The sequence below is a fragment of the Entelurus aequoreus genome, linkage group LG10 (genome assembly GCF_033978785.1).
Source record: "Entelurus aequoreus isolate RoL-2023_Sb linkage group LG10, RoL_Eaeq_v1.1, whole genome shotgun sequence".
Taxonomy (NCBI): Eukaryota; Metazoa; Chordata; class Actinopteri; order Syngnathiformes; family Syngnathidae; genus Entelurus; species Entelurus aequoreus.
Window position 1 is genome coordinate 79,153,661 of NC_084740.1, and position 16,094 is coordinate 79,169,754.

Below are 16,094 nucleotides of genomic sequence, written 5' to 3' on the forward strand. Positions count from 1 at the left end.
CACTTGTTTGAATAAATTCATTAATTTTTTTACTTTGCTTCTTATAACTTTCAGAAAGACAATTTTAGAGAAAAAAAAAAACCTTAAAAATGATTTTAGGATTTTTAAACACATATACTTTTTTACCTTTTAAATTCCTTCCTCTTCTTTCCTGACAATTTAAATCAATGTTCAAGTAAAAAAAAAAGTTCTATTGTAAAGAATAATAAATAAATTTTAATTTAATTCTTCATTTTAGCTTCTGTTTTTTCGACGAAGAATATTTGTGAAATATTTCTTCAAACTTATTATGATTAAAATTTAAAAAAAATATTCTGGTAAATCTAGAAAATCTGTAGAATCAAATTTAAACCTTATTTCAAAGTATTTTGAATTTCTTTTAAAATTTTTGTTCTGGAAAATCTAGAAGAAATAATGATTTGTCTTTGTTAGAAATATAGCTTGGTCCAATTTGTTATATATTCTAACAAAGTGCAGATTGGATTTTAACCTATTTAAAACATGTCATCAAAATTCTAAAATTAATCTTAATCAGGAAAAATGACTAATGATGTTCCATAAATTATTTTTTAAATTTTTTCAAAAAGATTTGAATTAGCTAGTTTTTCTCTTCTTTTTTTCGGTTGAATTTTGAATTTTAAAGAGTCGAAATTGAAGATAAACTATGTTTCAAAATGTAATTGTCATTTTTTTCGTGTTTTCTCCTCTTTTAAACCATTCAATTAAGTGTAAATACCATTAATTATTAATAATAACATAGAGTTAAAGGTAAATTGAGCAAATTGGCTATTTCTGGCAATTTATTTAAGTGTGTATCAAACTGGTAGCCCTTCGCATTAATCACTACCCAAGAAGTAGCTCTTGCTTTCAAAAAGGTTGGTGACCCCTGTCCTAGACCCAGTAAAAGGAAATTAATGTATTTAAAAAAAAAACAATAAGACATGTTCAAAACCCTAATTATGGTAGATTGCTATCAAGCATGCAAGTCAACTTGCATAAAAATCTCTCTCATCTCCTTTATTGTCATTCCTCATAATTATACAAGCAAATAAAAAAGTTAATTTCTTTGTGGAAGCAAAACATGTTCTCGATTGTAATTTTGAGAGATTTCAACCTGGAATTAAATCCATCCTACTTTTTAACATTCTAAAGACTTAACGGTTGTACAAGTGTAAAACGAAGTTAACGTCTTGTCAAAAACAATACGACATGTTCATGTACCTAATTATGTGGAATTTCTATCTAGAATGCAAGTCAACTTGCAGATCTCATAAACACTATATTGCCAAAAGTATTTGGTCAGCCATCCAAATGATGAGAATCAGGTGTCCTAATCACTTGGCCCGGCCACAGGTGTTTAAAATCAAGCACTTAGGCATGGAGACTGTTTCTACAAACATTTGTGAAAGAATGGGCCGCTCTCAGTGATTTCCAGCGTGGAACTGTCACAGGATGCCACCTGTGCACCAAATCCAGTCGTGAAATTTCCTCGCTCCTAAATATTCCAAAGTCAACTTTATTATAAGAAAAGTGAAGAGTTTGGGAACAACAGCAACTCAGCCAGGAAGTGGTAGGCCACGTAAACTGACAGAGAGGGGTCAGTGGATGCTGAAGCGCATAGTGCAAAGACTTTCTGCACAGTCAGTTGCTACAGAGCTCCAAACTTCATGTGACCTTCCAATTAGCCCACGTACAGTACGCAGAGAGCTTCATGGCATGGGTTTCCATGGCCGGGCAGCTGTATCTAAACCATACATCACCAAGTCCAATGCAAAGCGTGGGATGCAGTGGTGTAAAGCATGTCGCCACTGGACTCTAGAGCAGTGGAGACGCCTTCTGTGGCAATCTGATGGACCAGTCTGGGTTTGGAGGTTGCCAGGAGAACGCTACATTTCGGACTGCATTGTGCCGAGTGTGAAATTTGGTGGAGGAGGAATTATGGTGTGGCGTTGTTTTTTAGGAGTTGGGCTTGGCCCCTTAGTTCCAAGGAGCTTTGAATGCTCCAGGATACCAAAACATTTTGGACAATTCCATGCTCCCAACCTTGTTGGAACAGTTTGGTGCATGGACATGACTGTGCACCAGTGCACAAAGCAAGGTCCATAAAGACATGGATGACAGAGTCTGGTGTGGATGAACTTGACTGGCCTGCACAGAGTCCTGACCTGAACCCGACAGAACACCTTTGGGATGAATTAGAACGGAGACTGAGAGCCAGGCCTTCTCCACCAACATCAGTGTGTGACCTCACCAATGCCCTTTTGGAAGAATGGTGGAAAATTCCTATAAACACAACCTTGTGGACAGCCTTCCCAGAAGAGTTGAAGCTGTAATAGCTGCAAAAGGTGTCATATTGAACCCTATTGGTTAGGAATGGGATGCCACTTCAAGTTCATATGTGAGTCAAGGCAGGTGGCCAAATACTTTTGTCAATATATATGTCAATACTCGTTTTTTCATTCTTGATAGCTATAAAAGTAAAAAGATGTTAACCTCTTTGTAAAGAATTCAATAAGACGTGTTCAAGATCTTAAGTTTGGCAGACCTCTACCTGGAAATGAGTAAAAAGTATAAAAAGGAAACCTTTGTAAAAAAAAAACTGAGACATGTTTAAGACCCTAAAATTGGGACATTTCTACTTGGAAGACATGTCAACTTCCTTCTCACTTTTAAACATTCTTAATTGCTATACTTGTGTCAACCTTTTGAGGAAGCGCAGTACTTCCTCCATCTTCGGATACACAGATGTGTCGCACGCAAATTGTTTTAAAAACCACAGCTTAGTTTCAATATCTAGCACAGTTGTTATTTATATGGAAGCGGGTTCATTCTTATTCCTAATTATCTATCGGCGTGTCCTCTCAATGAGTCTTAAAAAGCCTCCGAGCAGATGGTACTTTGTGTTCACTGCAATATGTTGTTATGACAACAGCCTGTCTGCAATGGTGTGTTTTTTTGGCATCCCTTTGATACTTGTCATGTGCTTGCTTTTAGTAAGTCTTCCATGCCATAAATAATCATTTATTGTTGCACTTATAAACTGCACTATATATGCGTGTATAAGTGCTTTATGGGTTTGTCAAGGTCTCACTTTGTGTCACTCCTCCACTTAAACTAATAAAATACATGTGTATAAATATTTTATTGTGTCTGCAAGTCAATAATTACACTTTAAGCTTCTACTGGCAAACCTCTGTTAAACTGGTGTATGCCGCCCTCTAGAGGTTGAAATTAATCACTGCAGTGAAACCAACCTTCTAAATTGAATAGCGTCTGTACAATAATTTTAATGTATATGTATTTGTACATTAATTTCAATTTATATGTATTAAGCACAATTTTTGAGGGATATTTTATTTTTTGCATCAAAATATATTTATAATGTAACATAAATCACCACATACAAAGTAAAACAATACAATAATATGATTAGTAATACATACAAATAATACAAATTAATATTTTTTTTAAAATACTGTATGATTTTTCATAAAATCAATGAAGCAACTTTCATTGGATCCAGAAAAAAATAGTTTTTTTTAATTTAATATACTTTAATGTATTGATATTTACAAATATTTTCAGGAATTCAAAATAAAACTCCATACTGTAATTACGTGGAATACATAAAAATAAAAATAAATGTGGTATATTGGAAAAATAAAAATAGTTGTAAGTGTAAAAATAACTTAAAAATAATAATAATAACATTAATTACAATTGAATTGCATTTCACACTGATCGGAGTAATTAGGAATTAATTTATTTTATTGCAGAAAACATATATTTTCTGAAATTCCAAATTAAAATAAACATTCCCTCTGAACACTTAAACATTTAAAATGTCATATGTCTTATAAATTAATCTAAAAAAAACATTTTACACTTTAGAAAGCAGTACTGTACATGCATGATGCGTTCATTTCCTTTAGAACCGGAGAATGTGTATGCATTAGCTATAACAATGCATGGACATTTGCGTGCTTGCCAATAGGAAAGTTTAGACTCTTGAAAGGTCAACAAGTAAAAGTAAAGCCGTTCACCCTGCATTGTAATATACACTTTGTTTACCTGCCTGTCAGAACCAGACAACCTTGGCCCCTAAGGAGTGCTACTGGCGTTGAAAGAACACATCCTGTATACTGGCAGGAAAACACTAGAATATCCCTCAGCAGTCATCAGGGCTTTTGTGTCCTTGACCGAGGCACACAACTCCTAAAATCGTACCCTGGAGGGCCCAGCTGTGATTTCCCTCCACTTCTGTGCATGTTTATGGCACATGAATGTCTCCTGAGCCTTTTTATGTCAACTTAAACAGCCACAAACTTCTATCGGTCATAGGACTTACGCACGTGTTTGTATCGTATCATTCATTTCATAGGGAAACCGCAATTTTGTCACACTGGAATGAGGTAACCAACTTGTTGGTCAATACAACAGCTCTGTCATGTGACCTACTTGACCTTTTTTTCCACTTTTGCGGAAGCTTTGATTCGCCAAAACAACTGTGTATAAAAGTGTTTATAATATGTAACTGCTTGAAGTCGGAACAAATAAAGAAAAACATATTCTATAGCTACCATGGGCATTCCAGATTGGATACCTTTGATATAAGTTGGGGTCTACACTGTAGACTATCTGCCAATAAAACAAGAAAATTTGGCTTGTCAAGACTCCAAAACAAGTAAAATTAGCTAAATTCAATGAACCCAAAAATAGCTTAAAATAAGTATATTCTCACTAATAACAAGTGCACTTTTCTTGGTAGAAAAAAAAGAGACCTTTTTGCTGAAAATGTTGAGAAATATTCTTAAATGAAGTAAATGCTAGTGCCATTATCTTGACATGATGATACGCGCTCGGCATTACATTTCTTGAAACCAGCAAACTTATACTAAAAACTAATTTATTGTTCTTAATGGAAAGGCAACAAGGCAAGCGCTTGTTACTCTCGGGGTCTCCTAGCCGCTCAGGCAAATCATATGGTCTAAAAATGCATTTTTCCATGGATAACATGACATCATCGCGCCAAGTGCGTGCTCTTTCAGTCAATTAGTGCGCATATATACAGCCCGGGCCCCGGCCAAAATTGTGATTTTGAAGAATTTACCTGAATGTGCATGAACTATTTCTGTTCAAAATGGTTAGAAATGTCACATGTTAAATGTTTAAATATTAACTGTCAGTTTACTGTACAGTGCCAACTGTACTACTATATGAGTACGTGTTTTCTTAGACTAGACTTAGACTTAGACTTCCTTTTTATTGTCATTCAAATTTGAACTTTACAGCACAGATAAGAACGAAATTTCGTTACATAAACTCATGGTGGTGCAGGATAAAAAAAGCAATAAGGTGTATATATAAATAAATAAATACATTCTATTGTTTCATTGAAAATAAAACAGCAAAGTCAATTTGGCTGTCATCTGTTTTAATTATGAGACAAAGTCATGATTTTTTTTCATACCTGAAATAAGAAATTATTACTTTAAGAAAGTAGTTATATACTTGTGAGTGTTGATGACACAGCTTTGCAACAGTTGACATTCTAGTTTCAAGCATGTTTTACTCAATATAGCTCATCAAATCTCAGCTACAAGCTGTAATATCTTACTGAGATCATTTCAATCAATCAATCAATGTTTATTTATATAGCCCTAAATCACAAGTGTCTCAAAGGGCTGTACAAGCCACAACGACATCCTCGGTACAGAGCCCACATACGGGCAAGGAAAACTCACCCCAGTGGGACGTCAATGTGAATGACTATGAGAAACCTTGGAGAGGACCGCATATGTGGGTAACCCCACCATTTAGGACCAAAACCCTTAAAGCAAGTAAAACACTCTAACATAAAATCTGCTTAATGAGAAGAATGATCTTATCAGACAGAAAATAAGCAAATATCACCCTTATTTGACATATTTCATCTTACTTAGATTTCAGTTTTTGCAGTGTATGGCGCAAAAATATGACATTGACCATAGACATTGAATCTTTTTGGTATATCGTCTTGAGAAGCAGCGTCCTCTGCAGTGGACTTATATTGGTATATATGTATATATATATATATATATATATATATATATATATATATATATATATATATATATATATATATATATATATATATATATATATATATGTATGTGTGGGAAAAAAATCACAAGGCTATTTCATCTCTACAGGCCTGTTTCATGAGGGGTTTCCTCAATCCTGAGGATTGAGGAAACCCCTCATGAAACAGGCCTGTAGAGATGAAATAGCCTTGTGATTTTTTCCCACACATACATATTACGCTCTACCACGGTATCGAGCACTATTTTTTGGATAATCTAATTAAGACATATATATATATATATATATATATATATATATATATATATATATATATATATATATATATATATATATATATATATATATATATACTTGTGTGTATACAGTATATATATATTCGGATGTGATTTTTTTTTTGTGCACCCCTACTGCTTCAGTATTTTGGAATGACTATTGTTCATAATCAAATGTGCAATTATTTTTTCAACATCTCTATCTCAACCATTTTTTGGGGTAAATACTGTACTACAGTAGTACAGTACAGGCATTAGACATTTGTCCCTGGTAGTTTTTGGAAGATCGGTTCTAAAAAAACATCTAGCCAACTGACCTATCAAATGTTATACTTGGGTATCTTAAACATATTTGCTTATATAAATTCTACAAAATACATTTGGAAACTTGAAACAAACTTACCAACAAACTCATAAAATGTCATCGTGGACATGACCGGTTGGTTGACTGTCTATTTATTCTCAGTTCACGTCAACAAAATGAAATGTTCTGCTGTAGATGTGATCTAACGGCTTACAGGAAAATTAAACTAACCACTTTCACTCTCAGAAAACAAATGCTAAACAAAAAATGAAACATAATAAAAACAAACATGGCTGTAAATAATGACTACCGTAATCTCCGGACTATAAGCCGCACCTGACTATAAGCCGCACCAGCTAAATTTAGGGGAAAATACAGATTGCTCCATATATAAGCCGCACCCGACTATAAGCCGCAGGGTTTTGATGTGTAATTAGCGTAGTATATAGGGGTTCCTGCTACCACGGAGGGGATTGTCGGGACAGAGATGACTGTTTGGGAACGCAAAGCGTCCCATTTATTAACAATAAATCTTTCAATCATTCAATCAAACTTTCACATCTTTGACATGGCGAGCAGCATTCGTGCAGAGTACAAATAATACAACGGTGCAAATTAATACAAAGTGCTCACCTGTACGTTATCAAAATAACCAGCCTACCGGTATATGAAAAGTCAGTCTTTAATCATTGTGTCATCGTCTTCCTCCTGCGTACTAAAACCACCGAAATCCTCTTCGTCGGTGTCGGAGAAGAACAGGCCGTAAATAAGCCGCACCCTTGTATAAGCCGCAGGGACCAGAACGAGGGGGAAAAGTAGCGGCTTATAGTCCGGAAATTACGGTATACAGATTAGGATAGTTTTGGATCGAATTTAGTTTTAAAATGCAAACTTTTCTCACTTCGGGGTTATAAAAAACAACAAGGACGCAGAAGAGCCACTTAGAACAACACTGGCATGGAAGCAGAAGTTCAGAACATTCGTTTATAGTCTTTATTTATTGCTAACTTTACATTCAACATATAATATTCCTATTTACAGTATTCATTTTTGGTAAAAAACAAAAAAAATAAGCTTCACCCCTTGTTTCGGCAGGTGCTTGACAGCCTGTAAATGTCAAACCAGCATAGATTTATTACAAGTGACTTCTGACAGTTGAAGCAAAACATTCATATTGTGAAGTAGTAGCAGGAGAAGAAGTTCACAGCCTGGTGATGGACAATGTTCATCCACACTTAATTAATTAATTGTTTCACGAGGAAGTTCAAACCACAGAAGTTGTCAGTCAGGGAACATTCTGACCCAACATTTTGACACACTTGTTGTCAATGAGAGCATATCGTCCCACTGAAAGGTCTTGCCTGGATCCTTTCAACTTTTCTGGCTTCTCATTTACACATACTGCTGCGATCTCCTCTCCATCAGCATCTCGCTGGCCGAGCTCGAAGCGCAACCGTTGAGCTGGATCTTGTTGCCGTCGATAATGTCCTTGGAGGAGCCTTCGGGCGACGTTCTGACGGCGCTGGAGACCGACATACTGGTCTCCAGCTTGAGGAGCTTCAGGAGCTTCGTCTTGTAGCCTTTGCAGGCAAAGAAATAGACAAACGGGTCCAGGCAGGAGTTGAAGTTCATGAGAATCACTGTGATGTGCAGGGACACCTGGAAGGCGGTTAGGTCGGCGCAGTCCGGGTCGTGCGCCAACTTGCGGACCATGTACTGCAGGATGTTGATGTGATAGGGGCTGTAGCAGACCACGAAGACAAGGGACACGCAGCAGATGACGCCGATGGCCTTGCGGCTTCGGCCTAATTTTTCTGTCAGGTGGTTGGCCTTGGCCGTGGAGTGGAGTTTGAAGCCCAGGATGGAGTAGCACACCAGGATAGTGATCATTGGGAGAATGTAACCCAGGAAGACGGCGCCAATGAGGATGGTAGCGATATTGTCTACCTTCTCAAAATTGGGGTATTCCATGCAGGTGATGAAGTCGCCTGGTTCTTTGTTGGTCATTGGCATGCCAAGGAGCGGGAGGGTCTGCGCCAGGACCAGCAGCCAGACTAGGCCGCAAATGTAGCGCACGTTGCGAACATTGCGCAGCCGGCCGAAGCGCAGCGGCAAGACGACGGCGATGAAGCGGTCGACGCTCAGGCAGGTCATGAAGTTGACGCCGGCATAAGTGTTTATGTAGAAGATGAGGCCCGAGATCTTGCACACGACCTCGCCAAGGGGCCAGTGGAAGCCGAGCGCGTAGTAGGTGATCCTCACAGGAAGCGACAGCGTGAAGAGGATGTCAGAAATCACCAGGTTGAGCGAGTACAGAGTGGTGGAGTTCATCTTCTTCAGGTTGGGACGGATGACGTGCAAAGCCAAGGCGTTGCCCAGCAGGCCAACCAAGAAGATGACGGTGTAGATGATGGGCATGAGGACCCGGGCGTAGCTCCTGTGCTCGTACAGGGTGTTGCAGCTGGAGCCGTTGTTGGCAAGCGTAGCTTCATGTATCTCGGGGGAAGCTGTAGATCCCATCTTGATGTTCCGGTTCTTGAAACAGAAAGAGGATGGTTTCAGTTGAACGCGACAAGCCACGTGTTTTGTACCCTTTTGCTTTTTTAAAACCACAAGAGAGAAACCCATGATTTGTGATGACGCACCTTGCAAGGAGGAAGTTATCGCTCCTTTCCACCCAACATTCAATTTGAGTGCTGTTGCTTCCTGAAAGACTGGACTATGCTGTGCAAATGTCATACGTTAGAACTTGTTTAGCTGTTTTACAAAGCTATTTTGTACAATAAATGAATAAATAGTATAAAGGAGGAGGTTTGGAAAAATGGAAAACTCAAGTACAAATACAAAAATGTCGAGCTCTGAAAAAGTCCAATCCATTTTTAGTATCATTCCGACCTTTTCAAAACAATCTAAAATAATACTGCATGTTTTTCACAATGCTTTGTGCACTTAAAAAAGGATAGGCATAGAGATGTCCGATAATGGCTTTTTTACCGATATTCCGATATTGTCCAACTCTTCATTACCAATACCGATATCAACCGACACCGATACATACAGTGGTGGAATGAACACATTATTATGCCTAATTTTGTTGTGATGCCCCGCTGGATGCATTAAACAATGTAACAAGGTTTTCCAAAATAAATCAACTCAAGTTATGGAGAAAAAAATGCCAACATGGCACTGCCATATTTATTATTGAAGTCACAAAGTGCATTATTTTTTTTAACATGCCTCAAAACAATAACAGTGCAATACTTTTTCATAACATGGTCACTACTGCCTAGTTTCTCTTCTTATATTCTTATTTTACTGTTATATTTTTATTCTAATTGTTGCTTTTTATTTTTATTCTTATTGTAATATTTTTCTTTTCTGTTTCCATTCATACCCCCATTATTTACTTTTTACTTTTTAAATTCGATCTCAATTCTGTACATTGCTGCTGGAATTTTAATTTTCCTGAGGGAACTCTCCTGAAGGAATCAATAAAGTACTATCTATCTATCTATCTATCTATCTATCTATCTATCTATCTATCTATCTATCTATCTATCTATCTATCTATCTATCTATCTATCTATCTATCTATCTATCTATCTATCTATCTATCTATCTATCTATCTATCTATCTATCTATCTATCTATCTATCTATCTATCTATCTATCTATCTATCTATCTATCTATCTATCTATCTATCTATCTATCCAAACAGCAGCTTGGAATTTGGGACATGCTCTCCGTGAGAGAGACTATGAGGAGGTTGAGGTGGGCGGGGTTGGGGTGGGTGGGGGTAGGGGAGTTAGTACTGCAAGGGATTCTGGGTATTTGTTCGGTTGTGTTACGGTGCGGATGTTCTCCCGAAATGTGTTTGTCATTCTTGTTTGGTGTGGGTTCACAGTGTGGCGCATATTTGTAACAGTGTTAAACTTGTTTATACGGCTACCCTCAGTGTGACCTGTATGGCTGTTGACCAAGTATGCTTTGCATTCACTTGTGTGTGTGAAAAGCCGTAGATATTATGTGACTGGGCCGGCACGCAAAAGCAATGCCTTTTAAGGTTTATTGGCGCTCTGTACTTCTCCCTACGTCCGTGTACACAGCGGCGTTTTAAAACGTCATACATTTTACTTTTAGAAACCGATACCGATAATTATGAAACTGATACCGATAATTTCCGATATTACATTTTAAAGCATTTATCGACATCCCTAGATAGGCATAAAAATGGATAAATTAATCAACAGTTCTGCCCGTTGATTGATCATTAATCGCATCCGGAAGCAGTTGAGGCCAAACGGAGTGCACTACTCAACTGAAACCAGCGTAGGCGCTGTTGAGTTAGCCTCGCCGTTTGTTTAGTTGTTCAAATATTTGTAGTAAATTGTCGTGGTGATGACCGTACACCCCACTCTTTGTATGACAATAGTTTTGCAAAATATTTTAGCCAAAAGTAATTGTGTACCGTCTCGATTACCGTACGGCAGTTTGGACCTCTGCGGGCGCGTGCTTTATCGGTATCATGCAGGATCATTTCATCCATTAATCCTGACTTCCTCATTTTGATTAGAATACAAATCAGCACAAATTGTTTTATCCGGTTTTGTTTTGTAGGTTAAAGTGTTTTATATATTTTTGCTGCTGAGTCAATGTTCCTGATAAATTGTAATTTAGTATTATTTATTGAGTTTATTTAACTTAACTTTTCAGTATCAAATGGTTCAGGTCGGTCAAAAAATGTTTGTAGTTAATTTACCGTATTTTTCGGACCATAAGTCGAAGTTTTTTTCCATAGTTTGGCCGGGGGTGCGACTTATACTCAGGAGCGACTTATGTGTGAAATGATTAACACATCTCTAATATTATTGATGTCATTGACGTAAGAGACTAGACGTATAAGATTTCATGGGATTTAGCGATTAGGAGTGACAGGTTGTTTGGTAAACGTATAGCATGTTCTATATGTTATAGTTATTTGAATGACTCTTACCATAATATGTTACGTTAACATACCAGTTGGTTATTTATGCCTCATATAACGTACACTTATTCAGCCTGTTGTTCACTATTCTTGATTTATTTGAAATTGCCTTTCAAATGTCTATTCTTGGTGTTGGCTTTTATCAAATACATTTCCCCCAAAAATGCGACTTATACTCCAGTGCCACTTATATATGTTTTTTTCCTTCTTTATTATGCATTTTTGGCCGGTGCGACTTAAACTCCGGAGTGACTTATACTCCGAAAAATACGGTAATAATTGGTCAGAGTGAAAAAGTGCACTTTTTAAAAAATAGTTGTATCATTATTAGCAAAATGTTGTCATTTTATTACACAAACGTTTTAGAGAAATGCAAGAGAAGTCTGCTTTCAAGGAAAAATTACGTGAACATTTTTAATCGAGATTAAGGCGAGAGTTGAGTTGGATCACCAAAAAAATTGAAAATAATTAAAAAACTTGAATTTAAGTTGTAGAATGATGTGTAAAAATTAAAATTTTTGCAGGAATAAAGTCATAAGTTTAACCCTTTACATTTTTTGCGGGTAACTGTAGTATTTTTAGGTCAATTCCACAAGAAAAAAGTCATAATTTTTTGACACAAATATGTAATGTAAAGTTGTAATAAAGGAAAACCGTATTTTTTGGATTATAAATCGCAGTTTCTTTCATAGTGACTTATACTCTGGAGCGATTTATGTGTGAAATGATTAACACATTAGCGTAAAATATCAAATAATATTATTTAGAAGCGAAACAGAGGAAGAAGATTTCATGGGATTTAGCGATTAGGAGTGACAGATTGTTTGGTAAACGTATAGCATGTTCTATATGTTATAGTTATTTGAATGACTCTTACCATAATATGTTACGTTAACATACCAGTTGGTTATTTATGCCTCATATAACGTACACTTATTCAGCCTGTTGTTCACTATTCTTTATTTAATTTAAATTGCCTTTCAAATGTCTATTCTTGCTGTTGGCTTTTATCAAATACATTTCTCCCAAAAATGCGACTTATACTCCAGTGCGACTTATATATGTTTTTTTCCTTCTTTATTATGCATTTTCGGCCGGTGCGACTTATACTCCGAAAAATGCGGTACTTGTTTTTTTTATTGTTGTTTTTTCAGGCAAATTGATGCACTTTAAATCTTTTCTGTTACAGACTTAAAAACAATGTTAATAAAGTTACTCTGTACTGTAAGTTGATGTATATTTATTTATTTTTTTCTTTTTAAGTTTTATTTTATGTTAATAAGGACACAATGTTATGCAGAGGTGCACTTGCAAGCAATTTTATAGACAAATTATATTGTTTTTGTAGCGCCGTTGAGTGGGGTATGGGGGGCACAAAATATTTTCTTCTTCCTAATTAAGAAGGAGTGCCGTACTGCCAAACGATGTGCGTAACAAACTAGTCAATTTGCCGGGGTCGAGTGCGCAAACCAAGAAACCCACACATAGATGACTTAGTTTCTTCACTTTATTTTTGCTATTGCATACGACTGCAAAATAAGCAATCATAGGGTCAATGTAAGTTCCAAGTGTCAGCACTTTGATGAAGGTGAATTAAAAAAAAAACGTGTAGCAAAGTACAAAGGTGGCATTCAATTAAAGCAAAAGTGATGTTAAATGTTAATTCATCCATTACATTTGTCATTTGCTGTGTATGTATTTCACATAGTTGTCTGTAAGTAAAAGTAGTTCTAAATAAAAATGCGTTTTGTGTTAAATTTTTTAGGTGTTTGGAACGTGTTATTTGGATTCACATTATTTCTTATGGGGGAAAAATGCTTTGGTTTTTGTACGATTTGGTCTCAGTCTGACTAATGCTAGGTTCACACCAACGGCGCTTTGACGGCGCTTTAAAGCGGCATGCAAAGCGGCGTTATAGCGTAACAAAGCGTGATTAAAGCGTGAGGGTCCTAATGGATGGTGGGAAAGCTTGTAGTGAAGCGGGACATGCGGCAAGTCCGCCAAAAAATTTTAAACGGTTTAAAAAAATTCTGCGCTCTGTCAAGAATGGAATAAAACGCCGAGAGCGTATCAAAGCGTGACAAAGCCTGACAAAGCTCAGCAAAATTTGACTAAAAGCGTAGGAAAGCTTAACAGATCTTGGTTCAAAGCGTGGACCCCTACAAATAGGAAGTGACTGTGATATTGACTAGTGACATTGAAACTTTTATGTAAAACCAACACAGGATTACAAATCCATTCTCTTTTGCATCATTGCCTTTTTTATACGATGATCATTGTTTCTGTACTTCTGTTAGAGTTTGCTGTTTGATGTTGCAGTTTGACATTACTGTCTATCATTTTTCTGTATGAAAATGTTAATAATAAAGACAATATGTTACGTTTTATAAAAGAAATGCCTTTAATTAATTTCAACTAGCATAAGAAATGAAAGATAGATATTTATTAAGATGAAGAAAATAAAAGAAATGAAGATATAAAACATAATATAACGGAAAAAAAAGATAAATTAAAAAAATAAATGAATATAAAAAATGGGTGGATAAAACAAATGCCTTTTAATATTTTCAACTAGCATGAAAGATAGATATTTATTAAGATGACAAAATAAAAGAAATGAAGATATGAAACATAATATAACGAAAAAAAAAGAGAAATTTAAAAAATAAATGAATATAAAAAATGGGTGGATAAAACAAATGCCTTTTAATATTTTCAACTAGCATGAAAGATAGATATTTATTAAGATGACAAAAATAAAAGAAATGAAGATATAAAACATAATATAACGGGAAAAAAAAGAGAAATTGAAAAAATTAATGAATATAAAAAATGGGTGGAAAAACAGTATACTGAGTTTTTCAAAAATGTTTTCTTATTTTTGTTGTAACAATGCACAACAGAGCTTGATAATCGTGTCAGAGCCTGATTTAAAGCGTCAGGATCGCATCAAAGCATAATAAAGTTCAATAAAGCGTAATAAAACGTAATAAAACGTGATTTAAAGCGTATCAAAGAGGGATCAAAGCGTGAGTAACGGTAAGAAAGCAGCAACTAATTCGTATCAGAGCGTATCAGAGTGTATCAAAGCATAACATGACTTCAGAGATCGGGATATTCGTGGAAAAATTGACAAAAATGTTGGCGCTTTGCTCGCCGCTTGAAAGCGCGGCAAGCGCCGTTGGTGTGAACCAGGCATTAGTGGAACAGATTACTAATGAAAAGTGAGGTACCGCAGTATGTGCAAAAAAGGAGATTATCTGCCAACCCAAATAATCAATACAGTAACAAAACACGTTTTTATTACATGATTGAAAAAAAACATTATTTAAACATTTTCAGAAATCCATCCACGATTAAAGCACCTCATTACCGTGTGAACACATTCATACATGCTTGTGTTAGTTGACGTCGACCTCGTTCAGAGTGTACCTTTTGCAACTTTTGTCACGTTTTCGTCCACTGAACTCCAAAGGAAGGTTGCGGGCAATAGCGGGCAACCTTTGACGCGCCAGAATGTCATGTTGGCGCGCAAAAACACTTGTTATGAGAAGGTGGCTGTGCACATGAGGAAGTGGGCGCCCACTCTGGGTGTGTGGCTCTTGGACATGTACTGGCAAATCCCCTTGATGTCTTCTAACAAAATGTGCAGCCATGGTCAACAAAATATATGTATTTATAAGTAATGGTACAACGGCTGGGATAAGCTCCAGCACCCCTCGCGACCCCGTAAGGGACAAGCGGTAGAAAATGGATGGATGGATGGTAAAACGGCTGTAAACCACCATAATGGTCAATGTTTAACAGTTGTCATTCTGGTACATTGTATATGAGGATGTGGATTGATTGGATAACGGGTTTGCACTGTAAAGTGTTGTGAGTGTCTAAAAAAGTGCTATATAAATGTAATCCATTATTATTGTTATTAGTTTGTTAAACCAGCTAAATATACATTGAATCAACACAAAGGCTAGAAAGTTACCTCAGATTTGTGTGGTCTGGAGTGTGCGTCGGCGTCCACCGCACATGGCACCGCACTTCAAACCCAACCAGGCAGCTCCACTTTCGTGTGTGGGAGCTGGAGCCCACATGCACAAATACAACATCTGCTGATTCGCGACCAGTGACCATGGTGACAAAATATCCTGTTGTAAGCACAGCACGCCCACTCACCCCCACGCCACACCCCGCTTCCACCATCCACTACACCCTCCGTCCATCCTCACATTTGCACTTCCCCTTGTTTAGATGTCAGCTAAGACGAATTACTGTGCCGACACCTCCCGATCACTAAGCTAGTTTGTCAAACAGAATTCAACAAAATGATAACCATTGGTACAAGGAAGTGGTTACAGCTGTGCCACGGTCACATTCATGACTCAAATCCTCCTTTTTCACCGTCAACTATTCACTTTCTGATCTGTACAAAACAGGGCTGAGGAATATTAT

The 16,094-nt window shown here is 36.7% G+C and overlaps 1 protein-coding gene across 1 annotated transcript; it reads right to left on the reverse strand.

Annotated features, from left to right (window-relative positions):
• Positions 1 to 7,618: 7,618 nt before the first annotated feature.
• gpr183a (G protein-coupled receptor 183a) lies at positions 7,619 to 15,762 on the reverse strand. Its single transcript, XM_062059756.1, has 2 exons — positions 15,628 to 15,762; positions 7,619 to 9,195 (listed from the first exon to the last, which is right to left on the reverse strand). The coding sequence occupies exon 2, from the start codon at positions 9,178 to 9,180 to the stop codon at positions 8,053 to 8,055; it is 1,128 nt and encodes a 375-aa protein (XP_061915740.1). The 5' UTR covers positions 9,181 to 9,195; positions 15,628 to 15,762; the 3' UTR covers positions 7,619 to 8,052.
• Positions 15,763 to 16,094: the final 332 nt, after the last annotated feature.